At 55.3% G+C, this 13155-nt stretch overlaps 1 protein-coding gene across 1 annotated transcript in view; it reads left to right on the top strand.

Moving 5' to 3' along the window:
* Nucleotides 1–13155, top strand: part of SORCS2 (sortilin related VPS10 domain containing receptor 2) — a 487624-nt gene that overhangs the window by 430772 nt on the left and 43697 nt on the right. The window contains exons 9-10 of the mRNA XM_070462422.1: nt 4067–4246; nt 9361–9507. Of these exons, the coding sequence (XP_070318523.1) occupies nt 4067–4246; nt 9361–9507 (327 nt within the window). The remainder of the gene's footprint in view (nt 1–4066; nt 4247–9360; nt 9508–13155) is intronic.

The raw sequence follows: 13155 nt of genomic DNA, 5'->3' as shown, positions 1-13155 counted from the left end.
TTAGTTCCTCTTTGCTTTCTGCCATTAGAGTGGTATCATCTGCATATCTAAGGTTGTTGATATTTCTCCCAGCAATCTTGATTCCAGCTTGTGATTCATCCAGCCTGGCATTTCACATGATGTACTCTGCATAGAAATTAAATAAACAGGGTGACAGTATACAGCTTTGATATACTCCTTTCCCAATTTTGAACCAGTATGTTGTTCCATGTCTGGTTCTAACATTGCTTCTTGACCCACAAACAGGTTTCTCAGGAGACAGGTAAGGTGGTCTGGTATTCCCATCTCTTTTAAGAATTTTCCACAGTTTGTTGTGATCCACACAGTCAAAGGCTTTAGTGTAGTCAATGAAGCAGAAGTAGATATTTTTCTGGAATTCCCTTGCTTTCTTTATGATCCAATGGATGTTGGCAATTTGATCTCTGGTTCCTCTGCCTTTTCTAAATCCAGCTTGTACATCTGGAAGTTCTCAGTTCACATACTGCTGAAGCCTAGCTTGAAGGATTTTGAGCATTACCTTGCTAGCATGTGAAATGAGCACAACTGTACAGTAGTTTGAACATTCTTTGGCATTGCCTTTCTTTGGGATTGGAATGAAAACTGACCTTTTCCAGTCCTGTGGCCACTGCTGAGTTTTCCAAATTTGCTGACATGTTGAGTGCAGCACTTTAACAGCATCATCTTTTAGGATTTTAAATAGCTCAGCTGGAACTCCATCACCTCCACTAACTTTGTTCATTGTATATTCATTGTTATTCTTCATCTTAGTTTAACAAACCCTAAATGTTAGCTGGTGCCTTGCTTCCCAGCTGGGATAAATTTTACAGCTTCCCTTGCAGCTACATGTGGTCATTTCTGAAATCTGGCCAATGAGATTAAGTTGAATCGTCAGGTCTGGGAGAATTCTCAGAGCCCTATTTTAAAGACTAGCCTTTCCCTCCTCTTTCCTCTCTCCCCGCTTTTGCCTTGCACGTTGACGAGATGGCTGGCTGGAGGTCCAGCAATCATCTCAGACCATCAGTAGAATGGGGTAGAATGGGGCAGTGGAATGGTGACTCAGAAGGAGCCTCTGTTCTTGGTGACTCTGTCCCTGGTGATTCTAGCTTCTACACTGGAATGTCTACCTCTGGAATCCTTTTACATTTGGGGGAAAATGAGTTTCTATCACATTTGAGTCACTTTTTTTTGGCAGTTTCTATTACTTATAATCAAACCTAATTCTACCTGAAAACAAACATTGGCAACTCTGATGTTTCCACATTTTTCTCCAGACATATAGATGTGTGTGTGTGTGTGTGTGTGTGTGTGCACGATCAGTCTCTCGGTCATGTCCTTTGTGACCCCATAGACTCTTTGTGGCTCCATGGACTGTACTTGGCCAGGCTCCTCTGTCTATGGGATTTCCAGGCAAGAATACTGGAGTGGGTTGCCATTTCCTCCTCCAGGGGATCTTCCCCACCCAGGGATCTCTCTCCTGCATCTCCTGCATTGGCAGGCAGATCCTTTACCACTGAGCCACCTGGGAAGCCCATATAAGCATATACACACATGGAAACACATATCCATATGTGTGATATTTTAATGTCTTTTGTTTAGAAATGGAGTCAACAGATGTCTCTGCTTCTAACTTTCCTTTTAAAAGAAGAATAATATGAATAATTTAAGGGAAAAATTGTATATTATTTATCACTTTCTAAACACCAAGGATTTCTGAAAGACTGGTCTCAGTGCATGGAGAGAAACTACACCCTCTAGCTCTGCTTGGTGGAAAGGAACCTAATGTAACAAGAACTTTAAAAATGTTCCTTCTCTCAGATGCAGCAATTTCCCTTTTTAGATTTATGTCGTGGAACTACAGAGAACACAGAGATATATGTCTGGGAATGTTTACGGCTGTTTTGCACATAGTGCTGGAGATGCTAAAAAGCTCACTGGTGGGGAAATATTCAGTGAAATATGGTACATCAACAAAAGGGAATATCATGCAGTCACTAAAAGTGTTTATAAATAATTGAACAACAGAGAAACATGCTCCTCATATAACACACAAGAGCAAGCTACAAACCACACTTGAGAAAGTATATGAATCACATTTGGGAACAAGCCCAGAAGTAAACATTGTTAAATGTTAGTATCAGGTCTCTCTCGGAGCAGCACTACAGGCGACTTTTACTCCCTTCACACATTTTCCTTTGTTTCCCAAATTCTAGTAAACATTTACTCAGGTTTTGTAAACATTTACCTGGGTGTGGGGGAGACAAAGTCAGAATGAAGGTAATAGCGGTAAATACTGATCAATCCCCGTGTGACTGATGCTGGGCACTGCGTGAGCTCAGAACCTCGGGCCGATGGAAGGTTTCCTTGTGCCGGGCTGCAGGATTAGCGATACCCGGGACACCGCGGCTTAGCATGGAGAAATAGGAGAGGGGAGGTGGGCGAGAGGAGCAGAGATGCCCCACTTCCCAGGCTTCAGGCGCAGCCCTCCGACTCCCCATCACCCTGCTGTCCCATCTCACAGGGGGAGCCGACAGGCCTGTGACCCTGACTCTGTAACCCCTCCCTGGCTGTGAGTTGCTTGGGTCCACCCACATCCGCAAGTCGCTGTCCCTGGGAGGGAGCTGCATCGCAGGCGTTTCACGGCACTGCCCCCTCTTTTGTGCAAAGCCCTTTTTTTATGGCTGCACAGCCCAGGAGGTGGGGGTGGGAGCAGGCAGGAGGGGAGGCGCCATCACCGGCCTCTCCCGGATTGAAGGTCTGTAAAGGGAAGAGAACCCCGAACTACACTGGCCGTGGTGGGCGCACTGGCGGCGTGACCAGCGTTGCCCCGCCTCCTGCGCCATCTGTCCTCCGCCCCTGGATCTTGGAAGCTCCGCAGCCAGAGGGGCAATAAAAGTCTAGGTGTGATAGAAGGCAAGCTGGAGAGGCTGCGGCATAAAAGCTCGTTTCGGCTTTGAAACAGGCCTGTTCAGATGCCTCTTCATGTGGCTCCCACGCAGCGTTTGGCGCTGGCTGGGAGCGAAAAGGAAAACAAGAAACTCAGCTTAGCCCTGAGTTTCTTCTTCCTTTTTATTCGACTGTGTTTTTTTTTTTTTTTTTTATTCTGAATTGTCAAATCCGGAACAAATCCTGAGACGGGGGGCCTGGCCCCCTCAAGAGCTGCCAAGCGTCCTGCTCCAGGTGGGCTTTGGCCTCGGCCGCTGACCTTCTCAGGGCAGGCCTCCTGACCGCCTGCTGGCCAGGCGCCTGCCCTCAGCTCCCGCCAGGCCCCGAGCCGCCCACTGCCCTGCACGGGCCTTGTTGGCTGTGCGCCCGGCGAGGGTAGGGGCCGTGGGCAAGGGCAGGGTGTCCTGGCCTGGAGGAACTGTGGGCAAAGGGCAGCTCCCCGTAGCAAGCCATCGAGGAGGCCCTGGGCGTGAGGCTGAAGCGAATTAATCCAGCCCGCCTTCCCAGGGTGCAGCCCGGAGAGCAGAGGCCAGGGTGGGTGCCCAGTGGGGCCTGGGGCCTGGCACAGCGCCTGGCACACAGCAGGCACGTAGGGAACACATGCTGAGTGAGCGGACACACAGGTAGCTCATCTGAGCCTCAGGGTGGGGTCGGGGAGGGGCCTGGACGGAGCCCCGTCCCCGCCTCCCAGGGGTGATGATCTGGGGTGCAGGAGTCTCAGCCTCCTCCTAACTGCAGGGACAAGCAGGCAGACGGCATGGCAGGGGCCGGGGGTGGGGAGAAGTAACACTGAGTCCCACCCAGTGCCTGGGCAACCCTTCCCCCACCCAATGTGGAGGGTGGGAACATGACCCCCGTTTTGAAGCTGGGAGAACGGAGGCCCAGAGAGGTAACAGGACTTGTCTAAGGCCACAGAGCGCTGCGGGCAGAGCTGGGGTGAAAAATTTAGGTCAGCCTGACGCGAAGAGGGCTGTGGCCAATCCCCCCAATCCCACCAGGTCTGAGGCCTGCCCATCCCTCCCCCTGGGCCTGCTTTATCCCCACTACGCCCCACCCCCAGGCCAGCTTCTGTCCCCCGCGCCAGCCCCCAGCCCGCACTGACGCCGCTCCTCCCGGCCCCCAGGATCTGCAGGTCATCAGCACGGACGAGAGCCAGGTGTTCGTGGCCGTGCAGGAGTGGTACCAGACCGACACCTACAACCTGTACCAGTCGGACACGCGCGGCGTGCGCTACTCGCTGGTGCTGGAGGACGTGCGCAGCTCGCGGCAGGCGGAGGAGAGCGTGGTCATCGACATCCTGGAGGTGGGACCTGAGGGGCATCTGGGGCCCCTAGCGTGTGCTCCAGGGGGCGGGCCTCTCCCCCAGCCCTGGCCTCGCCCACTCCCTCCCTAGTCCCTCCCACTCCTTCCCTAGTCCTTCCCACTCCCCCTCTGGCCCCTCCCACTCCCTGCCCGGCCCCTCCCACTCCCTCCCCGCCCCTCCCACTCCCTGCCCGGCCCCTCCCACTCCCTCCCCGGCCCCTCCCACTCCCTGCCCGGCCCCTCCCACTCCCTCCCTGGTCCCTCCCACTCCCTGCCCGGCCCCGCCCTTCCCACTCTTGCCCCGGCTCCTCCCACTGCCGCCCCGGCTCCTCCCACCCTGCAAAAATGCCGATCTAGAGGATACCATGCAGGTATTTTTTGGGTGAGATTTAAAATATATACCATGCAGGTATATATTTCTGGTGAGATTTAAAATCCAGGAAAGGAGCATTGTGTAACTCTGCTCATGAGAAGAATGGAATTCTTTTGTGGGGATGACATCTTGCTGAGATGGGGTTCAGGTTAGCGGTCCCCACCATCAACTTACTCGTCAGCTGTCATCTGCAAAGCCATGCATGCCTTGAACGCCGCTGCACGAAAACAGGCTGAGGGACAGAGGATGGGACCCCTCCCATTGCTGGCCTCTCTGTCTCCCCCCACCCAGGGCTGGTCTCTGCCCCGTTTTGTGTTTCACCTGCACTGGGCTCTCTCTAGCTCCCTGTGTCTCCCCTGGCCCTGCAGCTCTTGTCTCTGAGGCCGGGGGTTGGGCCCTCCCTGCCTGCATTTCCCAGGCCCCCAGTGCCCTCCCTGGGGTGCCCCACCCCGTCTATGTCCCATTTCAGCTTTAATGTGCTCTTGTCACATGATGCTGAAGGGCTGATCTGATCAGATCGGAGGCTCTGAACTGGGGCTTCTGACTTCCATGCACTTGGATTCCATAAATGTCAGCCCCACACCCACACGGCCCAACCTGGACCCCACCTTTCAAGGCCACCTCTTGTATCCTTGTCCACATCAGAGCTGGGGAGGGGCTCCCTCAGCCGTTTTACAGGTAAGGAACCAGAGGCTCAGACAGGGCAGGCAACCTGCCCAGGTAGATGGGGAGGAAGTGAGAAAACCAGGGCCAGCCTAGGTCTGTTGACCCAAGCTCTGTCCACCCTCCTGGCCAGCAACCCCTCGCTCGGTTGTCCACCATTAAGCTCTTCCCTTGGGGAGCCCTGGCCAGTGTGTCCTCATGGTAGATGCCAGTGGTGGGCCTGCCAGACTGCCGTCCTTGCCGGGCTGGGGAGAGTGTCCTGTGGGTGGCCAGCCAAGCCTTGATCGGACAGAGCGGGTCAGTCGGGGTGGGAGCAGTCATCCCGGACAGAGCCGGGGCTGCAGCCTCCATCTCCGAGTTGTCAACAGCAGCGCGGAACTGCTTTCCCCAAGAAAGTGATAAATGTAACCATTGGTTTACAATGAGAACCCATTTGTGGGTTTACTACTTGAGTTGGACACAGTCCATGCCTTAGGGCTGTTTGCTAAAAGTTACACGCAAAACGGGCGTATCACTGACTCGGGATGAGGGCACTGCAGACAGGGACAGCCTGGCCCTCTGCGGGCATCCGTATTGCCTGTGGCACGCGCCTGGCTCCAGGCCCCACCCCCTGGATGCAGGGAGGCATAGACCACCTCTCACAGAATTCCAGACCCTACAGGAAGACCAGCCCCCACCAGTGGTTCCCACCTGGTGAGTCAGCATCTAGAGGACACCGTGAGTGGCAGCTAACCAATCTGAGATGGGAGTCAGGGAGTGCTTCCTGGAGGAAGAGATGCAGACGGATTTAAGGCCAAGCTGAAGTTAGCCAGGCGTGAGGAACCAGGAAACAGCAATCCATGCCAAAGACCAGGCAGTGAGAGGCCATGGAGACTGCAGGGAGCTCACAGGGGCCAGGCCCAAAGCTGGCCCTCCTCGTAAGTGGCTTGGCTTCCCGGAAATCCACCTAAGGTGGGTCTCGGGTGGTCGTTACGAGCAGAGCTCTGGAGCCCCGCTGCCTGGGCTCAAATCCAGTTCTGATATGTGTCTGCTGTGTGACCTCAGGGAGGTTAGCTAGTCTCTCTCTGCTTCAGCTCCCTCGTAGTGAAACAAGGGTGACAGCAGTACCCTCCTCAGAGGGTTGTTGTGCCAACCGGAGGCCTCTGTTTCCACTGAACACTTAGAGCAGCCCAGTACTCAGCGAGCTCTCGACAGTTTTCACAGCCATGGCCCTTTCTGGGGATTCAAGATCGTGTGTGGGGAGGGACTGGCCTAGAGATTCTACATGTGTGCCTGTTCCATTATCGCCACGGTTATCATTCATCTAATGGCCAATCCAGGAAAAATGTCTTGTCTGAGACATCACAGGCAGACGCTGCCCCGAGAGGCCTGGACTTTCAGGGGCCATGAACTCACACCTCTCCTCAGGGTGAGGGGGTGGGTGTCCTGGTTCTAGACCAGATTACAGCCCTTCTCTGGGGGCCCCCTTGTGTTGAAGCTTGGTTTAGGAAGGGGGATATGGGGACTTCTCTAGTGGCGCAAGATGATAAAGAATCTGCCTGCAATGCAGCAGACCTGGGTTTGATCCCTGAGTTGGGAAGATCCCCTGGAGAAGGAATGGCAACCCACTCCAGTATTCTTACCTGGAGAATCCCATGGACAGAGGAGCCTGGTGGGCTGCAGTCCATGGGGTCGCAGAGAGTTGGACATGACTGAGCAACTAACATTTTCAAGGGTTCTCCCAGTCCTGTACCCTGATGCTGAGAAGTCCTGACCACAGCTAGGAGACAGCCGTTGTAATGGGCTGAATGGGACCCCCCCCCCACAAAAAAAAAAAGTAAAACCACATCAAAGCTATGACCTTGAGCTTCTTTGGGAAAAGGATCTTTGCAGCGTCACTAAGTGAATGGTCTTGAGATGAGCTTGTGTCGGGTCCTAAACCCATGACAAGTGTCCTTGTAAGGAGCAGAAGAGGAGACATGGACACAGGGAGGAGGGTCTGTGCGGATGGAGTGGAGACTCTGGAGGCCTGGAGACCGCTGAAGCTGGAGGAGATGAGGAAGCATCCTCTCCGAGAAACTTCAGAGGGAGGACCGCCCTGCCAGCGCCTTGATCCTGGACCTCTGGCTGCCTGACTGTGAAGAAACAGAATTTCTGTTGTTGGAGCCCTGCCCCGCCTCCCACTTTGTGATACTTTGTCACGTCAGCCCCTGGAAGCGAGCACAGCCATGAGGAGGGTGGGCACGTGAAGCGGGCATGTCAGCTTTGGAAGCTGGCGCTCAGCTGATCAGACCCATCCTGGGGAGACTCGGCCTGCTCCTACCTCTCTGGAACAGGAGGGCCTGGGTTATTTACTGCTGAGTGTTTTCATGGAGACCAGTTGGGATATAAAAGAGCGCTTTCCGTCAAGCCATCACCAGGCAAATCAGCGTCGAATCTGCCCCTGGGGCTTCAGGGAAGGCATGTGGACCCAGCACGGGGCAAGCCGGGTGCCTGCCTCCAGTGATGCTCAGATGGGCCCGAGACAGAGTGACATCACCACAAGTGAGAGAGAAGGGGTCGTGGTCCTCCTGCCCCTCGGTCGTGCCCCAGAAAGACCGCCCTGAAACATCATCTGTGGAGTGAGAGCCAGACCCCCATCCCCACCCCAGACAGCAGCCTCCTAGCAGAAGATGCAGGCCAAAGGGGATGGAGTTGGCAGTCAGAAGATGGGAAGAGTTTCCAGTGTTTTCCATGAGGCCCACTGCAATCTCAGGGGTCCTCGCGAGCGGAAGGAGCAGAAGGAATCAGGAAAACACGCGGAATCATGGAGGAGTGGCCAGGGAGCTGCTGCACCACTGGCTCTGAAGATGGGGGAAGGGCAGCAAGCCAGGCCCCTGGGTGCCTCTAGACGCTGGGAAAGGCAAGGACCCAGCGCCTCCCCAGAGCCTCCAGGACGAACCGGCCCCCGACACCTTGCTCTCAGCCCGTGGGACCCACTCCTGTTGGGCTTCGGCCCCCAGAGCTGTCACACGCTCTTGTGTAGTTTAAGCCCCATCCGTCTGTCACCTGTCGCAGAGGCCAGAGGAAACACATACTCCATTCACTCTGCATCAGAGTCTTCGGGTCCCTCCCCGGCCTGCTCCCCGCCTGTCGGGCCCTTGCATTGGAGGCCTAGGAAGGCACCGACCTCGTGGAGTCTGAGAATTTAATGCAGTGGCACTTTATTAACCCCCTTGAGTGCCACGTAGAAGGCACTTACTGTGAATATCACCGTTGCCCTGAGAGTCACCTCTGGTCAGGGAACTCCAGATAAATCTTGTAACTGTGCCTCAGTTGCCCTGGGTTCATGCTATTCATAGAGCAGCAAAGGCTGCTTCGGGCCCATGGGGGCTCCAAGGAACTCAGGCCATACTAACAGGCCTCAGTTACTGGGTCCCAGGCCTCCACACCCAAGAAACTTGCCAGAAAAATTCATCTCTGTAGAACCAGGAGGTTGAACAACTGGGAACTACTGATGCTTGACCATGTCTTATGAGCCGACTCAGTGACTGATAATGGCATGTGTGGGGGTCACCTCCCTGGGGCCCCCCAGGAACCCTGAGAAAGGGAGCCTGGGGAACTTTGACCCTCGTCCAGGGCAGGCTGGGACCAGCATGGACCCCATCCTCAACCTCCTGTGGCAACCTCCTATGGGGCTGAGCTGACAAAGTCCCTGGAGGGAAGCCCAGAGAGACTCCACTGGCCCAGGCCCTGTGGGTCCCCTGGAAAGGAGGCAGGGGACTGGGACTCTGAGTCAGGAGCCCCGGCTAAAGATGGGGTGACCAAGATGCACATGCATGTTAAGGACCAGGGCTCTGCTCACTGTCTGACAGTGGCTGGACCTGGGAGGACAGCTCGGTGTCATGAAATGCACTTGGCAAGTGGGGTCAGACAGCGCCATCTCCCAGCCAGACCTCAGACTGCATCTCTGCTCCCTTGTGCCCAGAGCCCCACTCACCTCCGGGGTGTACAGTCAGCCTCGGCTCAGGCTGTGATCAGGGCCAAACGAGGCCAGGCACACAGAGCCCTCACAAGGGGCCGGGCAGGCATTTACCATCCTTCTTGTGTTTCTGTCCCAGGTCCGAGGGGTGAAAGGAGTCTTCCTGGCAAACCAGAAAGTCAACGGGAAGGTGGTGACGCTCATCACCTACAACAAGGGTCGAGACTGGGATTATCTGAGGCCTCCCAGCACGGACATGAACGGGAAACCAACCAACTGCAAGCCTGTAAGTGTCCGGCTCATTGCACACACCTTCCCTAGGGCGGGACCCGGACGTAACTGCAGGATCCAGGGGTTAGAGATGCTGACATCTGAGAAGGGCCATCTGAGAGCCATGAACCACCTATTTCTCTGGTTGTGGTGGAGAAGGCAGTAAGAAACTCCCTGCTTTACTGAAGAGATCAGATAGGGGAGTGTATTGGTCAGCTCTGGTCACAACAATGCTGTGTAACAAACCACCCCAAACAGCAGTCACTCGTTTTCAGATCTGTGAGAGGCTGGGCTCGCTCACACACCTAGAGGTTATGATTTAGGAAGGGATCCGGCATCCTCCTCCTGGGACCAGCCCAGGCACACTCTCCGGCAACAGCAGGCGTGCAGGAGGGCAGGGAGAAACATTGCAACAATGTTGCAAGCTTATAGCTTGCTTGCTACACTTGCTAAGTCCTGTTGGCCAGTGGCAAGGGTCAAGCAGTACACTCTGCCTGTGGAAGTAGGGGTTGGGGGCTGGATAAGTGATGGGGCCAGGACATGGTCCAAATCTCATGAGCTCCAAGCTGACCCTGATCTTCCAAAGGTGCCTTTCTACATGAATAAGAGTGTAGGCTGCCCCCCTGTCTTGTCTGCCTTAGGGGTGGAGAAGGCTTTTCCTCTTCATTCAGTGAACTCCTATTGACACCTGAAAACCCTGTCTACATGTCCCCTCTACAGAGAAGCCTTCACTGGGCACACATGCTTCTGTTTCCCACTAGCCTCAGCTGGAAGCTCCTCACAGCCAGGGGCCCCCATCCATCGCTCTGCCTCTGCAAACAGAAAGTGCGATGGTGCCTATATTACAGGAATATTCATTCAGCAAACATGTACCAGGACCTACTATGGAAAGGCACTCTTCTGGGTGTTGGGAATACATCAATACACAAAACAGCAAGCAATTCTGCCCTCTTGGGACCTGCCTGGATCTCTGCAGGGCCCGTCAAGATGGTAGGCACCCCACCTGACCATCCAGTGACCACCCCCCAGGACCAGGGTGGGGCTCTGTGCCTTCTGGGAAGAGCCTCAGGTCCTCTCTCCCTGACCTCACCAACTAGGGGGCTACGCTCGGCCTCTGCATAAGCCCCCCTCCTGCTAGCAGCAAGGGATAATAGCACCTGTCGACCTACGGGGAGAATTAATTACCTGCCACTTGTAAAAGCGCTTCTGAGAACAGAATTGCTGTGAAAGGGCTAATTTTTGTATCATCATCGACAAAGTTAAGCCATATTAATCTGTCAAAGCAAGTTTTCGCTAAGAATAGATTCTTGTCTGCAATTATGCAGCTCAGTAAGGAGATAACCTTTCAAGATTTATGCCCCGGCCTTAAAATAATAAAAGTGGGAGCCAGCTAGTAAGCACGTGGCCACAGGCAGTCAGGCCAAGACCCCGATGAGCACAGCGGAGGGAGGACAAGCATCAGGACGCCCAGCTGGGCATGAAAGGCAGAAGCCGCAGCCTCGGCTCCCCGGCCCGTCCCCGGCATGTGCAGCCCTGGCGGCCGTGGGCGGGGCCCCGTGGGGCGTGCGGGGCGGTGTCAGCGCGGCCCTCCTCCTGGGTCCCCTTTCTGCCTGTGTCCTTCACTCAGCCACGCAAACTCTCAATGCACAGCGCAGGCTACACTTAAGGTTTTACTTCTCATCAGAAAAGTGACCCCTGCTTATTGCAGAGTACCTGGAAAATGCAGAAATGTACAGAAAGGGGAATAAGTTACACCGGCAACTGCGTCACTCAGAAGTGACGGCGTCAGACATTTTTCTTTTGCATCCTTTGCTTATAGTCACATTAAAAAGCCCCGTTGGGGCTCCCGACATGTGGGATTTCTGAGTCATCTGCTTTTCTTTTGACTCTGGGTCAGAAAGATTTTCCTGGGTCATACAACAAGCTCTCTGGCTGGGAAGATTACTTTCTAGTGACGGGGAAATGAAGGGGGCTTTTTTTTTTTAATTTATTTTTTAACTGAAGGATAACTGCTTTACAGAATTTTGCTGTTTCCTGTCAAACCTCAACAGAAATCAGCCACAGGTGTACATATACCCCCTCCCTGCTGAAACTCCCTCCTGTCTCCCTCCCCATCCCACCTGTCTAGGCTGATACAGAGCCCCGTGGAGCTTCTTGAGCCAGACAGCAAGTTCTGAAGGGGCCTTGTTAATAGACAGGCATGGATCAGACCTGTTTTAGGTGATCAGTTGCCCTTGGAGGTAGTTTTACCTCTCCTGACCTTTGGACTCAGGATGAAAACCTGTTCGTTTTGCTATCTGTGGCCACTCTTCTCAGACACTGGGCTGAGCTGAGCGGCAGGGTACATAGAGGGACAGGTGCCCTTGCTTGCAGCGGCCAACAGCGTGGCCTTCCCGCCAGCCGACAGTCTCTGATGGACACTCCTTTAGCGCACCAGCCAGCCCCCGTGTGTGGAGGGGCCAAGAAAGGAGAGCCTTGGGGCAGCATGGTCCTGCCCCCTCAGTCTGTCACACCCACCCAGGCCCGGCAGGTACCCAGGCCCACTCTCCCCTGTCACCTGCCTGCCCTTGAGGTCTTTCCACCTGTGCCCTCGGTGGCCCTGGCGGACCCCACCATGTCTGACTCTGCACCCCGAGAGCAGCCTGGCGCTCCGTGCATCCCCTCCCATCATATGTGCAGGTGCTGAGGGCCCCTGCGGGTCGTGGGGCTTGTGGGCTTAAGTCACTGAGGCCCGGGGAGACTCAGGAGGGTCAGTCCAGAGGATACATCCTTTCAGCTCATCTACACCCCTGGGGCCCCCAGTCCCACCCCAGGGAGCTGGCTTGGCCTCTACCATCTCAGCAGAGTAGTGGGGGCAGGGGGCAGGCAGCTGGGGCAAAGACAGATGGGCAGTCTGATGACGCTGGACAAGAAACAGCTGGTGCTTCCTCGTTCTGGGGGCCGCCGGCCTGGTTTGCTTTGAAGTGCCAGACCACCCCCGTCCTCCCTGCAGGGCTCACACTGTGGACTTTGGAACCAGGCAGCCCCAGCTGCGGCCCCAGCCCCAGCTGTGAGAAGTTGCTTAAACACACCCTGCCTCGGTTTCCCCATCAACACAGAGGGGATGGTAGTACGGATGCTGAGAGTGCTCCATGACATGCACCGTTAAGTGTGTGGCTCGGGGCTGGCCCAGAGGTAGCCACCAAGCAACGTGAGGGGCGCTGGAATTCTTCCAACAGCCAGTGTTTCTGCCCATCAGCCCGGCACCAGCCAGGCTGCGTCAAGGTCCTGCCGATGTTCGAGAGTAAACTGGGCGCTCAGACACCCACTGTACCGCCTGCCTCTCCCAGAGGACGCACTCTACAGGCTGCCCACAGCTGTCCCCTGATGCCCATGGTCGCCTCAGAGGCCCCCAATAAAGGTTATGGGTGGATGAATGAATGAATGTAGCCACAGGCCATGCAGGCTTCTGCAGTCCTATTCTGTGGCCCAGCCCTGCGCTCAGGAGCCTGTTTGGGGAGCCCGCCCTTCAGCACCCAGGCCGAGAGGCCCCTCCCCTGGAGAAACCCACCTGGCCCCGCCCTGAGGCCTGCACCCAGGGGTCAGCCTCCAAGGCTCCTCCCCACCCTGCTCCCTCTCCTCTAAAACACCCTGGCCCTGCCTTCCCGCCCAGAAGCCACGGGGC

The sequence above is a fragment of the Odocoileus virginianus genome, unplaced genomic scaffold (genome assembly GCF_023699985.2).
Source record: "Odocoileus virginianus isolate 20LAN1187 ecotype Illinois unplaced genomic scaffold, Ovbor_1.2 Unplaced_Scaffold_5, whole genome shotgun sequence".
In the NCBI taxonomy this organism is placed as follows: domain Eukaryota; kingdom Metazoa; phylum Chordata; class Mammalia; order Artiodactyla; family Cervidae; genus Odocoileus; species Odocoileus virginianus.
This window is presented reverse-complemented; position numbering and strand designations above follow the sequence as displayed.